General features: G+C 31.2%; 1 protein-coding gene, 1 long non-coding RNA gene and 1 pseudogene across 11 annotated transcripts; 2 read left to right on the forward strand and 1 right to left on the reverse strand.

Moving 5' to 3' along the window:
- The first annotated feature begins 2,085 nt into the window (after positions 1–2,085).
- On the forward strand, positions 2,086–6,009 carry LOC130502083 (uncharacterized). Of its 10 annotated transcripts, none has more exons than XR_008940041.1 (11): positions 2,087–2,293; positions 2,398–2,487; positions 2,632–2,759; positions 2,839–2,878; positions 3,002–3,142; positions 3,220–3,293; positions 3,544–3,700; positions 3,776–3,953; positions 4,087–4,248; positions 4,323–4,439; positions 5,420–6,009. It is a non-coding gene; the product is annotated as an uncharacterized LOC130502083 (long non-coding RNA). The 10 variants fall into 10 exon arrangements; XR_008940043.1 differs by having other exon boundaries at positions 4,329–4,439; XR_008940044.1 differs by lacking the exon at positions 5,420–6,009 and having other exon boundaries at positions 2,086–2,293; positions 2,936–3,142; positions 4,323–4,532.
- Positions 6,010–11,310: 5,301 nt separating this feature from the next.
- On the reverse strand, positions 11,311–13,323 carry LOC130502084 (uncharacterized; annotated as a pseudogene).
- A 130-nt stretch (positions 13,324–13,453) lies between these two features.
- LOC130502085 (AT-hook motif nuclear-localized protein 7-like) lies at positions 13,454–14,356 on the forward strand. The gene is made up of 3 exons (XM_056996904.1): positions 13,454–13,468; positions 13,562–13,726; positions 13,812–14,356. Exons 1-3 carry the CDS (start codon positions 13,454–13,456, stop codon positions 14,073–14,075), a joined length of 444 nt encoding a protein of 147 aa, XP_056852884.1. The 3' UTR covers positions 14,076–14,356.
- The last annotated feature ends 1,279 nt before the right edge of the window (positions 14,357–15,635 follow it).

Raw genomic sequence — 15,635 nt, forward strand, 5'->3', positions numbered from 1 at the left:
TATATATATATATATATATATATATATATATATATATATATATATATATATATATAAACCTATTAAATGAAACTACTTATTCTTTAAAATAGGATTTGGAATGCATGCACAAGTGCTACATAGGATGTGGTCCTTTTTAAATTAATACAAAACTAAGATTCATATTTTTTAAATGATTCCCAAATAATATATAGGGGATGTTAAGATTAAAACTAAAGAATAGCAAATATTAAAATCAATAAAAGTATGAAGATAAATTCAAAATTCCAAAGACTCTAAAATAGTTTAAAAATCAACAAAACTAAAATATAAAGTAAATGATAGACAATATTTAATCTCAAATATGATGGGCTTGACATCCTCAGAACACAAAAGAAATTTATTTAGTTGATTTTAATGGTAAATAACCAGTAAAAGTCTATAATAAATAGAAACATATAATATTAGTCTATATATTACAATAATATGAGATCTATATACAAATTTAAAAAACATTATATGTCAATACACTAAAACTTACACGGGAATTGACTAACACCATTTGAAGGTTTGAGAGGTTGTTTTTAAATGTAAATAACCAGTAAAAGTCTATAATAAATAGAAACAGAAACAAATAATATTAGTCTATATATTACAATAATATGAGATCTATATACAATTTTTAAGAAATATTCTATGTCAATACACTAAAACTTACACAGAATCGACTAACCCCATATTTGAAAGGTTTGAGAGGTTTCTAGTCTAAAATGGAATGGAAAGCAGCCATAGAAATAAGAGTGCAAATAGATTTCCCTGAAAATTTTGCTTGAAAAGTGTTGTGGGATGAAAAGATGGTAATGCATAGCCGTATATGGCGCACAGAATGATGGGCTCGGGTCATTAATAGCAAATATTGATTTGATTCAGAAAAGATTTCAAGGTTGGTAAAAATTGGAAAACATTAACTCGGACACAATATATTTGCTATGTAAGATATAAGTTTATTTCTTTAATCCTTAACTAGATTTTGACCCGCACTGCGAGTGATTATTTTCATTTTTATACTTGTAACTATATAAGTTACATTAGTGATATATAATTTTAATATTTATCAAATTATTAATATTTTTATAGCATTTTCAACTATAACAATTTTATAGCTTGCATGCAGTAATTTATTTATTTTTGTTTCAAATTATTAGTGATATCTCTCTTATTAAAACATGAACACTAATTAAAATATCACATTCTTTGATATTTACGATAAAATCCATTCACATTAATATTAACTTAGATATTAATTTCCTTAAAAGTATACTTGTATTTTAGGTTTTGATCATACATATATATTAATCAAATTATTTGTATAATTTAAATATTTGACTAAATGAATGTAATTTATGCTAATGACAAAAATTGGTATAATATCTATTGCATTTTCAAAACTGCACAAGATAAAAGATACAAAACAATCACATTAATGAATGGTATATGAATATGGTCTATATAAAAATAAACTTGATTATATTTTTGTAGAAAAAACAGTCATATACTTCTATTATCAAAATATGAAATAAAGCCATCTATTATATTTTAAGAACATTTAAAATAGCACTTAAAATAGAAACTGAATGCACTTTTAAAATAACATTTGTAGATCTAATGTTCATATTGATGACATACTTTTCAATCATGTGATACAAATATTAACAAATCTTAATTGTTAGAGATCAAAGATTTAATTGAAAAATATTATATAAACTTATCACAAACTAATGCAAAATTGTACATGGGTTTAATATAATTACAAATCAATTAGATACTTAAAATGTTTATTTTAATAAAAATAAATTATACATTTAGTCTATTATTAATTAAGAAATTAATTAAATATTTAAAAGATTTGTAAAGTGAAAAACGAATTATAACATTAATATTTTAAATAAATACAAATATCTTTATATATAAAAGAACCTTTTCATCTCTCCTAGAGCGTCCAGCTAGGATGCCACGTCATAAATAGGAGTTCTGCTGCGTCGACACGTCAGATCCGCACCGTTTCACTAAAGCTTTTATTTATCGTTACGGGCTTCGCAGTGGGTTTCGTCCAGCGCTTCCAGCCCTTCTTCTGCGGCCCATCGACAAGTCTACGGAAGCCCCAATCAAAAGCTCTCCTTCGTGTTCTTCGTTTGACTTCGATCGGCGCCGAGACTGTCTAGATTCTGTAACGGTGTATGTGGTTTAACGTTGTGGGAGACGAGTATTCTCTTCTTATCTCTCTTCCAGATTGTTGATCTCAATCTATAAAAAGGTCGGCTTTCAACCCTTTAGCATCATCCTCACCAGTCTTAATATTTCTAGAATTTTTATTTTAGTATAATGGCTAACCCATCAATCGTTCTCTCTGATTTGCAGGCTTGCTGCTGTTCTTCAACCGTCAAGGTCTCTGATTTTGGGTAGCGAGCGCGGTGGAGAGCTGAAGGGTGTGGCCATACACCTGCTAAGGTGATTCTGTTCTTAAACTTCATGCTCATCTTAGTTTAAAACTAACTCCGGCGTTTATAGTCATAACAGACAGCTATCTTCATCTTCAACATTTGTTCGATGTGATTTTTGAATTTCATCTGCTTCTGATTTTATGTATTTTAGATTGATTCGTGGATTTTGATTTGTGCGTAATCGACTATGATATACATCGACAACTTTGAGTGGATGAGTAATAGAGATTATAGGCTCAAACCGAAGCTGTCAATCTTCTCTGCGGTGCCAAAATCCAGGTACACTCTATTCCATTAGAGCTTTTGAATTGTCCTTTTGGTCTGTGATTTAGGGGATTTTCGTGCTTTGTGATTGCAGTCAAATCTAGAGAACACTGTGGAGATCTTGACAGTGGCAGGTAAAGGATTTATAGTCTTGACTATGCCTACCTCTGATTTTGATTTCAAGGAGTTAGACTGAAATTAGGATCAGTCGGGTTCATGCAAGGATTATAGAGTAAAAGGATTTTGATTTCAAGCAGAGTTGCGGATCTCTGTTTAGATCGGCAGTTGATTTCCCGACAACTGAGTTGGCGCTAGCAAAGAAACAACACAGCAGAACGATGAATGTGTCTTCGTCTTCTTAGAACTTTCGCATTGGATCTTTGACTAAAAAACTCTTGGTAAGCTTCTTTTTAGTTCAACTTATTTTTTAAATCTTATTCGATTTGATATGATTAAACATCCTTTTTTGTTACAGATTTAGGTGATTTGTGGTGTTGGACTTGAGGATCTAAAGAGCATAAACATTATATCTAAATCAAAAGAGGAGCTGTAAGTTCCACTATATCCATGATATCTTTTCTCATTTGATTGTTATAATATTTACTATTGTGAAATTGGCTCTGTAGCAGAGTTTAATAGCAAGATACGTTTTACATACACGAAACCGAAAAAGACTACCTTTTCAAAACCAACACCATCGTTGGACCAAGTTTAAGAGGAAACAGTTACTCTCTAATGTTTTGTGGCTTTGTTTACTTGAAAATAATGGTGATTATTTATGTATATGGCTGGATTTCAGTGGCTAAGTGTTAATACACGCCTTTCCTCTTCCTGGGCTTGGAAACTGATTGGTTGATGAGGAGAAGGAAGCCATTCTTAGAGATGTTTAGCACCAGTCACTTGCAAAACTGTAACACCAAGAATCAACACCAAAGGATTATTGTTTTCACTGGAAGGTACTAGCTTTCTTGCCTATTCTTCTTTTTCCTTAAAAGCTATCTGCTGTTTATGTCGCTCTTCTGTTTTTTTAGCCCAAACAAGTATGAAAAGAAAGTTAGATAACTGAGACCTCTTCTCTCTTCATCTCTCAACAAGTCGAGTTGCTTTCTCAACAATTGCTGGTAGTCCTTCAGCATCTGGTTTAGGAAGGTCAAGCAGAAGACCATCAGATTCCAGTTGTTTAAGAATGGTGAATCAAGCTTGCTAAATGTATGGTAATTGAACAATTGCATACATGTTTCTAAGTTTTTATTTTATGGTCGATGCTATTTTAGTGATTGGAGTTTATAACTGATGTTTCTGAAGTTTGTAACTTCATTTGGAGTATCTTCTATCCTCACAGCAAAGGTTGTATGAAAAAGCTCAAGGAAACGGATCTTTTAAATTTTGAAACTGTTAGAACCTGTTGTACCTTGCGGTCTCACCTGTTAGAAAGACGATTATAACTGGGGGAGGAGATGCGACCTTAAGGTTCTGGAATGTCTTACCATCCCTGAAGTCTCAGGTAAAAGTAAAAACGATCAACTTATATGCATCAACGCAATGATATTTTCAGAGATAATAAGTTGATCTTCTCAGTATCAGGTGGGGATCTGTGCTGAGCGTGGTCTGCTGGGTGTGACTACATGTGCAACTATGCTTGAAGAAAGAGTCAGATCCAATGCAAACCACCAAAACCAGGATTCACTTCAACTGGTACTTATTATACTTTTGTTAATTTATACTACAAGAAAATAAGTGTATTGTGACAAAATATTTCGTCATAATAAAAACATTTCCGTAACAATATAGACATTGTGACGAATTAGTGACTGAATGTTCATGGTAGCAATATGGTCGTCACAAATGTTTTTACGTAATAAAAATGTCACCATTTTTTGTGACAAATATATCTGGTAACCGATTTGTCACAAATGGTGATGGTGGAAAATAGTAACAATAATGTTACAATTACCGACTAACAAAACTGTCTCAAAATGGTCATATTTTGTAACTATTATATTGTCTTAAATCTGTCGCTAATTATGACAAATGTATAGTAACAATAATTTTACAATTACCGACTAACAAAACTGCCTCAAAGGGTCACATTTCGTAACTATTACAATGTATTAAATTTGTCACTAATTATGACAAATATATGTCACAAAATTTAATAACTAACAACTAAATTATTGTCTTTTATAGTTAGTAACATAAAAGTAGTTTCAAATCGTAATAATTCATCATAATTACCAACATTGCAAATAAATCAAATTTAAAAATAAAAGAAAAAAAAAATTATTTAGGATAATACTTTGTATTACAATAAAAATTAAATAAATAGATAACTAAATTCTAAACACAGATAAAATTGAAAATGAATACATTTAAATTTTATGGTTGTATATGATTTCACATATCAAGCACCACCACAACTGTAACAATAACAATGATCACCGATTCACCGATGCTATGTTTTCCACCACCTTCGTAGTCATTCAACGATGCATTGTAGTTTCCTCAAGCTTTTTTTTCCTCAATCTTTTATTATATGGGAATCATACTTATTGTTTTTGGATCTTCATATAGCTGCTGCGGCTAATGAGTTTCATTATCATGTTTAGTCTGTTACTTTTCATGCTATTCAATTACTGAGAGTCATTGGCTAATACCTTGACACTGAGATTCTTCAGGTTGAAGGAACGTCTTGATACTTGAATTCCATTTCATCTTTTCGTAAGACCAAGGAGTTTGTTTATATCGTCACGTAAAAGGCTTAGGCTTTGCTTTGCTTAGGTTTCACAATCGAGGTTTACAGTTATCTTTTCTTTTTACTGAATGTTTACAGTTATCTTCTATTTTTTTTCTGAACTACTGTCTAAAGTTATCTTAAAGCAATAATATTTATTGTTTTTTTAAGTACACGACTAACCATCTCTATTACCCTTCTTTAAGTGGTACACCAGTTTCGATAGGAAAGGTACTGACCATTTACAAGTTTTGATTTGCGTTTACCAGTTGCCACATGCATGAAAAACTGTGACATGACTAGGAGATCCTCAGAGTTAATCAGTAATCACGAACCTGTAAATATAAGTTTCCTGTCATACATTTAGGGTTATGTTTTGGAGAGAGATACGGCCTTCTTTGGTTTAGTTTAACATATAGTCCGCTTCAAATTTCGGTGGTGTCAATCACGGACCCGTTTCTTTTGGATTCAAAGTTGCATGCATTTGTGTCTAATGATATATCATGGTTAGTCACAGACGTATTTCTTAGATTCATCGTTTGTTAATGAAGACATGTGTGTTTGTTATATATATGAAGTCTGGGGTAAAAGGAGAGACAAGCACCATCTGAACCAACATGTGTGACAAGAGCAGAGGAAAAAGAGAGATCTTCGGTATAGATCAGTCTACCACCTAAATGTCGGTATAGACGACTCCATATTTAGAGTTTTACATTTCTCGGTTTAATAAAAAACATCATGTTAACACTTGCACTTACGTCAAATTATTGGTTTCCAAATACAGGGCCCATAATACCTATTTACTGTGTTTCCAATGATTTAATATGTCCATGGAATATATCTTACTACACTATTCATACAGAAAAATAAAAATATATGTCAAATAAATCAACACAATTAGTTTTATCCGTACTAGCTTATTCATACAAAATATATAGCCCCATAAAATATAATCCATATAGTATTAATTATTCTAACATAATTAGATACACATAAATATAATAGTGATAGTTAAAAAAACAAATAACAAAATTGTACATCCATAATATTGTTAGGTTAAAATGTATTCTTCGCATATTCGCATATTCTGATGTAAAGAAATGTATACTAATTTATACTCACTATTAAGATTTAATACAAATATATTCAGAAAAATATAAAAATGAGTAAGAGGCACCTAAATTTTATTTCCTTGGATCTACTCATTAATTCAAATTAATACATAATTCTATGCAAACAGTAAATATATATACAAATAACATGGTTTATTTAGTCTCCACATACAATAACATGTAAAAAATTAAATTAATATGTAAAGTTTCATATATAAGTATATATATTAAACCTATAATATAATTTTTTAATTATTTAAAATTTACATCCCGCCCGTAGGGCGGACCGATTCTAGTATATTTATATAGTAAGTAAATAGATTTGAAAATATTTTATTTGGATGTAATTAAGAGAAAATCTAGGAATGTCTATTTAAATTTAAGGAAACAAATATGTCTATGTATATCATTAATGAATGAATGAGTTGTGATTTCTATTAAGTGTCTATTTTATTAAATATCACACATGGATGAGAAGTCATGACTTCTATTTTAATATAATAGACTAGAGTTTGACCCGCCCTTTCAAAGGGCGGATAAGATTTTTTTTTGTCATCATCCTATGTATTGATCTTCTTCATTTGTTAAATGTTTGAGATTGGTTTAGTCAACAAATTTATTAACCCATCTTTTTATTCATCAATATGTTTAAATATAATGTTTGGTTTTTGATTTTAGTTTTAGGTTGTTTTTCTTTTTGGATTTTGGTTTTAGTTTGATTATAATTTTTTCTTTTTTTGGTTCAAGAGATATATAAACCGTTCAGTTATTTATGAAAATAACTTAATATAATTATACTTGTGTTTACCTGATCCGGATCTATGGACTTAGTTTTTTCCCAAAAATTTATTTACTGAAAATTAGAAATTTCATACATGTATTTTTGTTACAAATTGTTTTTATAGATACATAAATTAAAATTAATAAATAGAAATTGTTTAAAATAAGATAAATCATTTATAAAACACGTCATTATTAATTTTACTTATATTTAAAACTGTAAATTATAGTAAAAATATTTTTAATTTTTATATTGGTAAAACTTTATTTTATTATTATATAAATAAAATATACTTCATTCAACCTGTATCATACTATATCGAATTATTTTTTAATACTAAAATTTAAATATGTAATTATTTCTTATTTTATATATCTTACTTTAATATTTTATATTAAGACGTTGAAGTATGTGGTAAATTCATGAATGTGTGTTATTCTTTAATTTTATGATTTATAAAATATTAATAAATTAATTAAGTTACTTTACATTTATTAGTTTATTTATTAATTTAATTATGAATATAAATATTACGTGAATATTATTTTTATTCTATAATGAAAGAATTAATATTTGTTAATAATTATTTAATATTAATTACGATTTTTTTATTTAAAAATAAATATTAAAAAGAAATTTTGTTTACATCTTAAATAAAAAGACTTTAAAATATAACGCATATGCTTTTTAGTTGTATGACTTTTTATTTTTTATGAAATAAGACTATACAATCTTGTGGATCATGAAACTATTAACAAAGTTAATTGTTGTGATTTGGCATTAGTTTATTTTGTTATCAATTATCTATTATAATATTTATGTTTATATTTAGATTATTTAGATTAAAATTTAATTTTCTTATTGACATTAGACATTAATAATACTTAAAGATTTTCAGTTTGGATATAACTCGTAAACTGAAATTTTATACTGCTAGATTTTGATCCGCGCTTTCAAAGCGCATGATTATTTTCGAAACATTTCAAAATTTATTTTATATACATATGTATTCTTATACATTTATATTTATAAATGAAACTTTATATTTGAAAATCCGACCCGGCCCGCAGTTAAATTGACAAATTGTGTGGTCTCGTATGTAGTTCGGTTTAGTTTAAAAAAATATTATTTAAAAATCCTATAAACCCGTAAAAACAACTAAAACCGGGGATCTGGCTACCGGTTGAACTGATAGATGATCCAATTTGAAATTCGGTTTGACTTAAATTATTATAGTCAAATTAAATTTTCATTTTGTTGTAAGGGTAATAGATCAATATTCGAGAGGATGCATACTAAAATGAAATATATGTGAGCATTAATAATTTGTATATATTTTTATTATAATTTAATGATTTATGTTTGTAAATATAATTTTAATTTATTTAATTAGTTTACTTTTATTATTCACATGTTATTTGATTTTTTTTTCTTTTTTTTTGTTTATGACTTATTTTAAATTTAAATTTAATTTCATTATTTGCATTAGAAATGTAAATATTTAGTAATTTTAATCTTTATATATAAATTTTTATTATATATATAATTATGTTTTACAACTAATTAAACCATTGATCCACACTCTCTTGCATCAATTTATGTTAATGTTATGTTTTATGATATAACTAGGGTAAACCCGCCCTACGGGCGGGCGGACGATTAAAATTAATAGTACAAATTTATTTTAATTTTAATTTTAATTTAAATTAAATTAAGCTTCATAATTGTTTTATAGATATCTATGTAGTTTATTCTTCATTTTATAAATTATAACTTGTCTAGTTATGATAAAATTTTGAAACATTTTCAAAATCAAAATCGGATCTTTTTAAAATGTTGAATTTATTCGCACTTATCTGTAACGTTAATTTTCACTATTTTATAAAAAGAAGTCATAAAAAGGTAACTAAATCAACTTTTAAGATTGTTGTATTAGTTAAATACACTAAAACTTCTATGAAAAATGTTAATATTTACTATATTATTTGTTAAAACTATAAACAGAAAACAATATATTAGAATCTAATTATAGTTAATGTAATTATGGATTAAAGCTAAGTGTAAAAAGAGAATCAAAATATTCTAGATATATATGCACAATTTATTTAATTTTTGTTATTAAATATTATTTTGTTTCAGACAAAGAAAAATATTATTTTGTTTTACAATTGCTACCTTTTCTGAGTACCAATCATAGTATTATATTGTTATTAAATATACCATTTTATATACTTTCTGACTTAAACTTTGACCTTTTATTTTTTTTTGTTTACAGTATTAAGTATTAATACATCTGTTTAATTGTTTTGAATATATTCAGCCCAACATTATGATCTAAAAACCTTATTTTCATATTTTATTTCCAGTAAACTTTCTACAATCTAACAAATACACACACACACACACACACACACATATATATATATATATATATATAATATATATATTATATATATATATATATATATATATTATATATATATATATATAATTAATATTATATATATATATTAATATATATTCTTATTCTATTTAATGTAAAATGATTTTTTCCTAATTTTGATAAATATAGTTTTAAAATTTTGAATCAGACAATCTAGTGAACAATAAAATGGTTGGTTGAGTTCTAGTTTCCAATAAAATAATTACAACTTTGATTGATATTGTGAGTGAAAAGTTGGCGAAATCACATTTTAAAACTATGACAGTTTGATAAAATTCTAAGGTATTCACCTCCTGTGTTTTCAAGTAACATTTGCTTTTTTTAACACTTTCAATAATTCCAAAAATCAAAAGAGAGTTTCCTACAGAGTCACTGAATTAGGCAAAAAGACAAAACATGAGAACTAAAGGGGTGGACCCGTCTGTATAAAAAGACATTGATTAAAACTGACCCGTCTGTATAAAAAGACAATTGATTAAAACTACTGCTGCTCTTACATTCAAGCATTTCTGCTTTCTTGAGCAAGCATCGACTGCAGCCAGACTGGACCAGCCACATCAATGTAGGAGTGATATCCTATTCTCGTAATTTAACACACTGTCGCTGAGGCTTCTGATGGTATATTTCTTCCTTGGAATGACATGTTCAATACTCCAAGAATCCAACCATTGTATTCTTGAAAATAAATATCATTAGTGATGTCCTGAAAACCAAGGGAAATGCGAGGCTTTAACATGACTTATTGCGCCCAGATCATAGGAGTTTCCAATAACATTTCTATAATACTTAAAGTGACACTAAAACTGTTACAGTGCGTTTTAAAATTATAATGGAGTTTAATAGTCATCTAAATGTATATCATCTAATACATGTCATCTTTAAGAAAATCACATGTTAGTGCTTATAGCTTTCACTCTAAATATGGAAAAGCGTTCGTAAAACTAAATAATCTTAAGAAACATTCTTGAAGAAGGATGATAGTAACTTACTCCATAAATGCGTTGGTGAGACATTTCTCTCTGCATCAGTTCTCACATGTGAGCTGATTTTTCTCTGATCATCTGATGTAATAGTCTGCACGAAACAATATAAGAGAATGCTTCAGATGTCAATACTTATAATAAATTGCTTCAAACAGATTTGAGTATGGTTAATAAAGGAAACTAAATCTCAAGCCTGCAATTAGGAAAGAATATTAATTTGAGGGTTAAACGATCCTTCCCAGTGAAGTCATTGTGAGTAATGATAAGCATTCTTCCTGATGACAAAAAAATTAGTACATGAGTATTGTTAGAATCTTACATTTGTTGAGCTGTCCTGGATTTCTGAGGACCTCATGACACAACTATTCATCGAACTGATCTCTGACTCACTGGTTCTATCTCCCTTTGCTTCCCTCTCATCCTTTTCAATCCAAGAGCTTCTTCTATCTATTGGTTCTATTTATGGTTCAAGTAATTACGAACTGAAACACAGATTGATCATCAAAACTTGTGAACATTACTTAATTAGTTTCTTTTCTTTTTCCAACCTGATATCACTCTCTTATAGAACTTGTTTGAACATGAGAAAATTGTGTATCACTTAAAATAATAATACAAAAACGAATTACAGAAGAAAAAGAAGTACCTATTTTTTCTTTGGTGATGTTGTATGAGTAAACTCTGGAATGATTTGCAAGTGCTTTCGTTTGAGAAAGTAAAAGTTTCCTCTGTCCGTAGATATTGTGAAAACACCTTCCAAGCTTCTGAATCTCTTGTTTCGATAGATCCAAGCATCTCGTGTAGCAACCCTGAAATGTCATTAGACAAATCACATCATAACCACAACCAAAAAAGATCAAGCGAGAGAGATTACAATCGCAGCTGATCCGACCAAAGAACTTATAATCTCACCTGTCATGGGTGTCCCATGCCCACTCTGAATCGGAGAGGGACATGTTGATGGAAAACAGAAGCGATAGAGATGAGGATCAGAGGCAGTAGGAAGATGAAGAAGAGAGACAGAAAGTCGAAACACAGCCTTGCAAAGTGATGAGATGACTAAACGACGGGATGAATCTGAACACCGAGCGTTTCAGTAAAAGAGATGACTAAACGACGCGAATGAAGAACGACAGAGAGATTATTCACATCTAAATCTTTACCTTGCTCTCTGCACAAAAACAAAAGAAATCGAGTTTAAGTTTTATCAATATCTGTCAAATCAGAAGGAGTTCTTCATGGGGCGGGGTCATTTACCTTGTTCATATTCCAAAGCTTGTAGTATTATCTCAAGCTTGTCGAAATCTTTAACAACCTTGGCTTCTGGTGATTCGTTTGCTTCACATTCTCTCCACAGCTCAGCGATTTCTTCAGCTGCAATTATACATTTGTATATTAAAAAAAAAAAAGAGCACAGGAACAATGTAGTTTTTAGAATGGGAGAAGAGAACTGACCTTTTTCTCCTCCACCCAAGAGTTTGCACATGTGTTGAAGTGCTTCACTTTCTTCTCTTCTTTAGATATCCCGCAAGTAGGTGTTATATCCCCTAAAATGGCTGCTCAACAACAATTATAGAATTTGAGATCACAAAAAAAAAGCGGCAATTAAATGTATAAGTGAAAGAAGTAACCTTCTGCAATGTCATGAACAATTGCCACTTTCATACATCTGAAGGAAGAAAAAAACATTGGAAAGTTGAAATCAAAATAGTTTTTTTCTCAGAGAAATTGAAGGAACCAAAGAAAAGCTATAACTTACTTGTCTCTGTTAACACCGGGAATATCTGTAGAAACTAACGCCATAAGACCCATCCGATACATGTGATCCGCTATTGATTCTGGATTCTTCAGTTCTCTTTTAACCCATCCAGCTCTTGGAGTTGTCTATTATCAAAACCAAAGACATATGAAACCTTCAAAGCAACCACATACATAGCTTGAAATCATTTCATTGATCTCAAAAACAAACGTATGATTGGATCTTATGGGAAAACAATCGACGGTGAGGTTACAAATACCTTGAGGCGAGAGGAGAGGGAGAGAAAATCTATGGCGGAGGAAGCAGTAGGAGGAGGAGGGAGGGAGACAGAACCATCTCCGCTTCGATCCGGTTGAGAGAGTGGGGAGTCCTTTGCCATGCAGTGATTCGCTCGGTTCGGGGATGAAGCTGCTGCGGCGGTGGAGCGATGGAAGATTTGGGGATCGGCGAGAGAATGTGATTTCGAGGACGGAGCACTTTCTAAATATTTACCTCATGAAAGTGCTTCTCATACATAGATCTTAATTTAAAACATCATCGAACACAAACTGGACTTTTTCAGGTAATCTCTGTCTGAACTCCACACCGGCCACCACGTTTTGTGAATATGAGACAGATGGAAAGCAGAGAGTTTTGGAGATCGAGATCTCTCAAAAGTGAGATACATATGTGGGTGTGGCCGTTCAGTTACAGAAACGGATACGACTCTCGATCGTCGCCGTCTCAGCCGATCGAAGCGTCGCGAAGAACACAAAACAACGCACATTAGGGTTCGTGGAGAGCAAAGTTTTCCCTGGGCTACAACACGAAGCGCGAGTGAAAGCCCAAATAGAAGCCCATACGCAAGCAATAACTCGACACACATCGTTTCATTAATCCGACGTGGCGGACGTAGAGACTATGAGTTTCCAGCATGTCATCTGATGTGGCGTAAGGAAGAGAGAAAGAAGTGTATTTTATATAAATAGATATATATATATATATTATATATATGGCCTATTTTTTTAGCAGGGTCGGTTTGAGATACTGTCGCTGTCTGGTACTTTTGTGGAAACAGAGAATCAAGGTTCAAGAGGCCAATCTGGTGGCATGAGCGTCTCTTTGGCGGGTCCTGATGGACGTGTTGTTGGTGGTGGCGTGGCTGGCTTGCTCATTGCAGCCACTCCTATTCAGGTCACCCATCATTAATTAGGCTTATATTCTTGACTCTCCAAGTCTCACCAAGATTGTTGTGTTTCCTTTTGAAAAAAAAAAACAGGTTGTTGTTGGCAGTTTTGTAACGAGTGATCAGCAAGAACATCAGAAACCACCAAGGAAGCAACGAGTCGAACATACCACCTCAGCAACAACGGTCATGTCATTGCCTCCGCCCCCTCCTCCTCCTGCTTCGTCAAACCCAGAGAGGGAGCAGCCACTGCCATCATCATTCGGCATTTCCAGCTGGACCAACGGACAGGACTACTCGAGAAGCTCAGACACTGACATCAACGTATCTTTACCGGCCCGTCCGTACAATCTTTAGAAGGGATTGTTGAAGCTGAATGTTACTACTGTACGCTTTTCTTGTACTCCAAGTTAATCATCTGTCCTTTAGTAAACGACCTGAGCTTCTTCTACTTATTGTAACTTTCGCAGTCGGCTTAAGTTGTTCTTTTAGTACTCCAACTGCCAGTTTCCGTTGGATGAATATGTGTGACACTCTTTATCCATACATATATGTTCTGATGATGAATATGCTTACATTACTTTTATTGGTGAGGACAAAACATATTCATATGATGTATTATAGCACCACATTTAAAATCGTTGACATATATATATATATATATAAACTTAATATTGAACAAAAACCACAAGAATAATTTAATTAACAAGGTTTAGAACTGCTAACATGCGTTAACTCGCCTTTAAAACAAATCCACTTTGTAACATATATATACCAATTGCAAAAGAAATCTATAAAAAACCATCATCATGCCTATGTTACCTCATTATAAGAAAAAAAAACGATGGTTGCTCGTGGAGTAACTGTAAAATGTTACACCATTCTTATTAGTTGTGTTGTTACATCAATGATTCTTGGAAATGAAATGTGCGATCAAACGCCGCCACTACAAGAAAACACCCGGAATTCCGACGGCGGTTCCGACGGACACAAAAGTCGTCGGATATATATAACCGTTGGGGTCGTCGGAAATTCGTCGGTGTATTCTGATGGAATACCGACGACATAAGATTTCATAAAAGTTTCGATATGTCCTCGGTAATCCGTCAGAGTCCAGTCCGTCGGAATGTCGTCGGTATTTTCTGACGGATTACCAAGGACATGTGTTTCTACAAAATTTCAAACATGAAAATCTACAAATTTATATGTCAAAAGTATGAAAATAACACATGATAAGTCTTTAGTATAGTATTAGATCGCAACCGTTCAAATATAACAACTCATTTAAATATTTATGTATGTATATCATTGTTTTCACAACATCTCATCTTAACATTCATATACTTATACAATCATATTTATAATCTTACACTACAAAAAAATGTTGTTGTGTTAAATCATGTTATAAAAATATATTTATTGTTAAATCTTTATGCAAATACTGTATTTCTTATCAAAGATTTGGATTTTACATTTAAAAACTTGAAACCAACCCCTAAACACTAAGTCGTCGGAATTCCGTCAGAATGGGTCGTCAGTATTCCGTCGAAAAATACTGACGGACAATATATCCGTCGGTATTCTAATTTCCCCGGGAAAACCAAACTGCGTGAAAATTTTCGCGAACCGCCTTTTCGTATATATTTAATGATTCTGACGGAATACTGACGAACTTCGTCCGTCAGAATCATTAAATATAAAAAAAAACCCCTTCTTCTTCTTCTTCGTTATCACCGCCTCTCTCTCAAACCTCTCCGCGATTCCTCTCCTTCTGATGGCGATTCCGGCCAAACTCGAGCTCCCTTCACCGGCGAATCACTTCCTCATCCTCATATCTCTTCTCCAAACCCCTAATCATGTAAGAATCATCCCCTCATCTAATCTCAAGTTTTTAGGGTTTTGGTTTTTAGATTTTAG

The sequence above is a fragment of the Raphanus sativus genome, unplaced genomic scaffold (assembly GCF_000801105.2).
Source record: "Raphanus sativus cultivar WK10039 unplaced genomic scaffold, ASM80110v3 Scaffold0417, whole genome shotgun sequence".
NCBI classification, from domain to species: domain Eukaryota; kingdom Viridiplantae; phylum Streptophyta; class Magnoliopsida; order Brassicales; family Brassicaceae; genus Raphanus; species Raphanus sativus.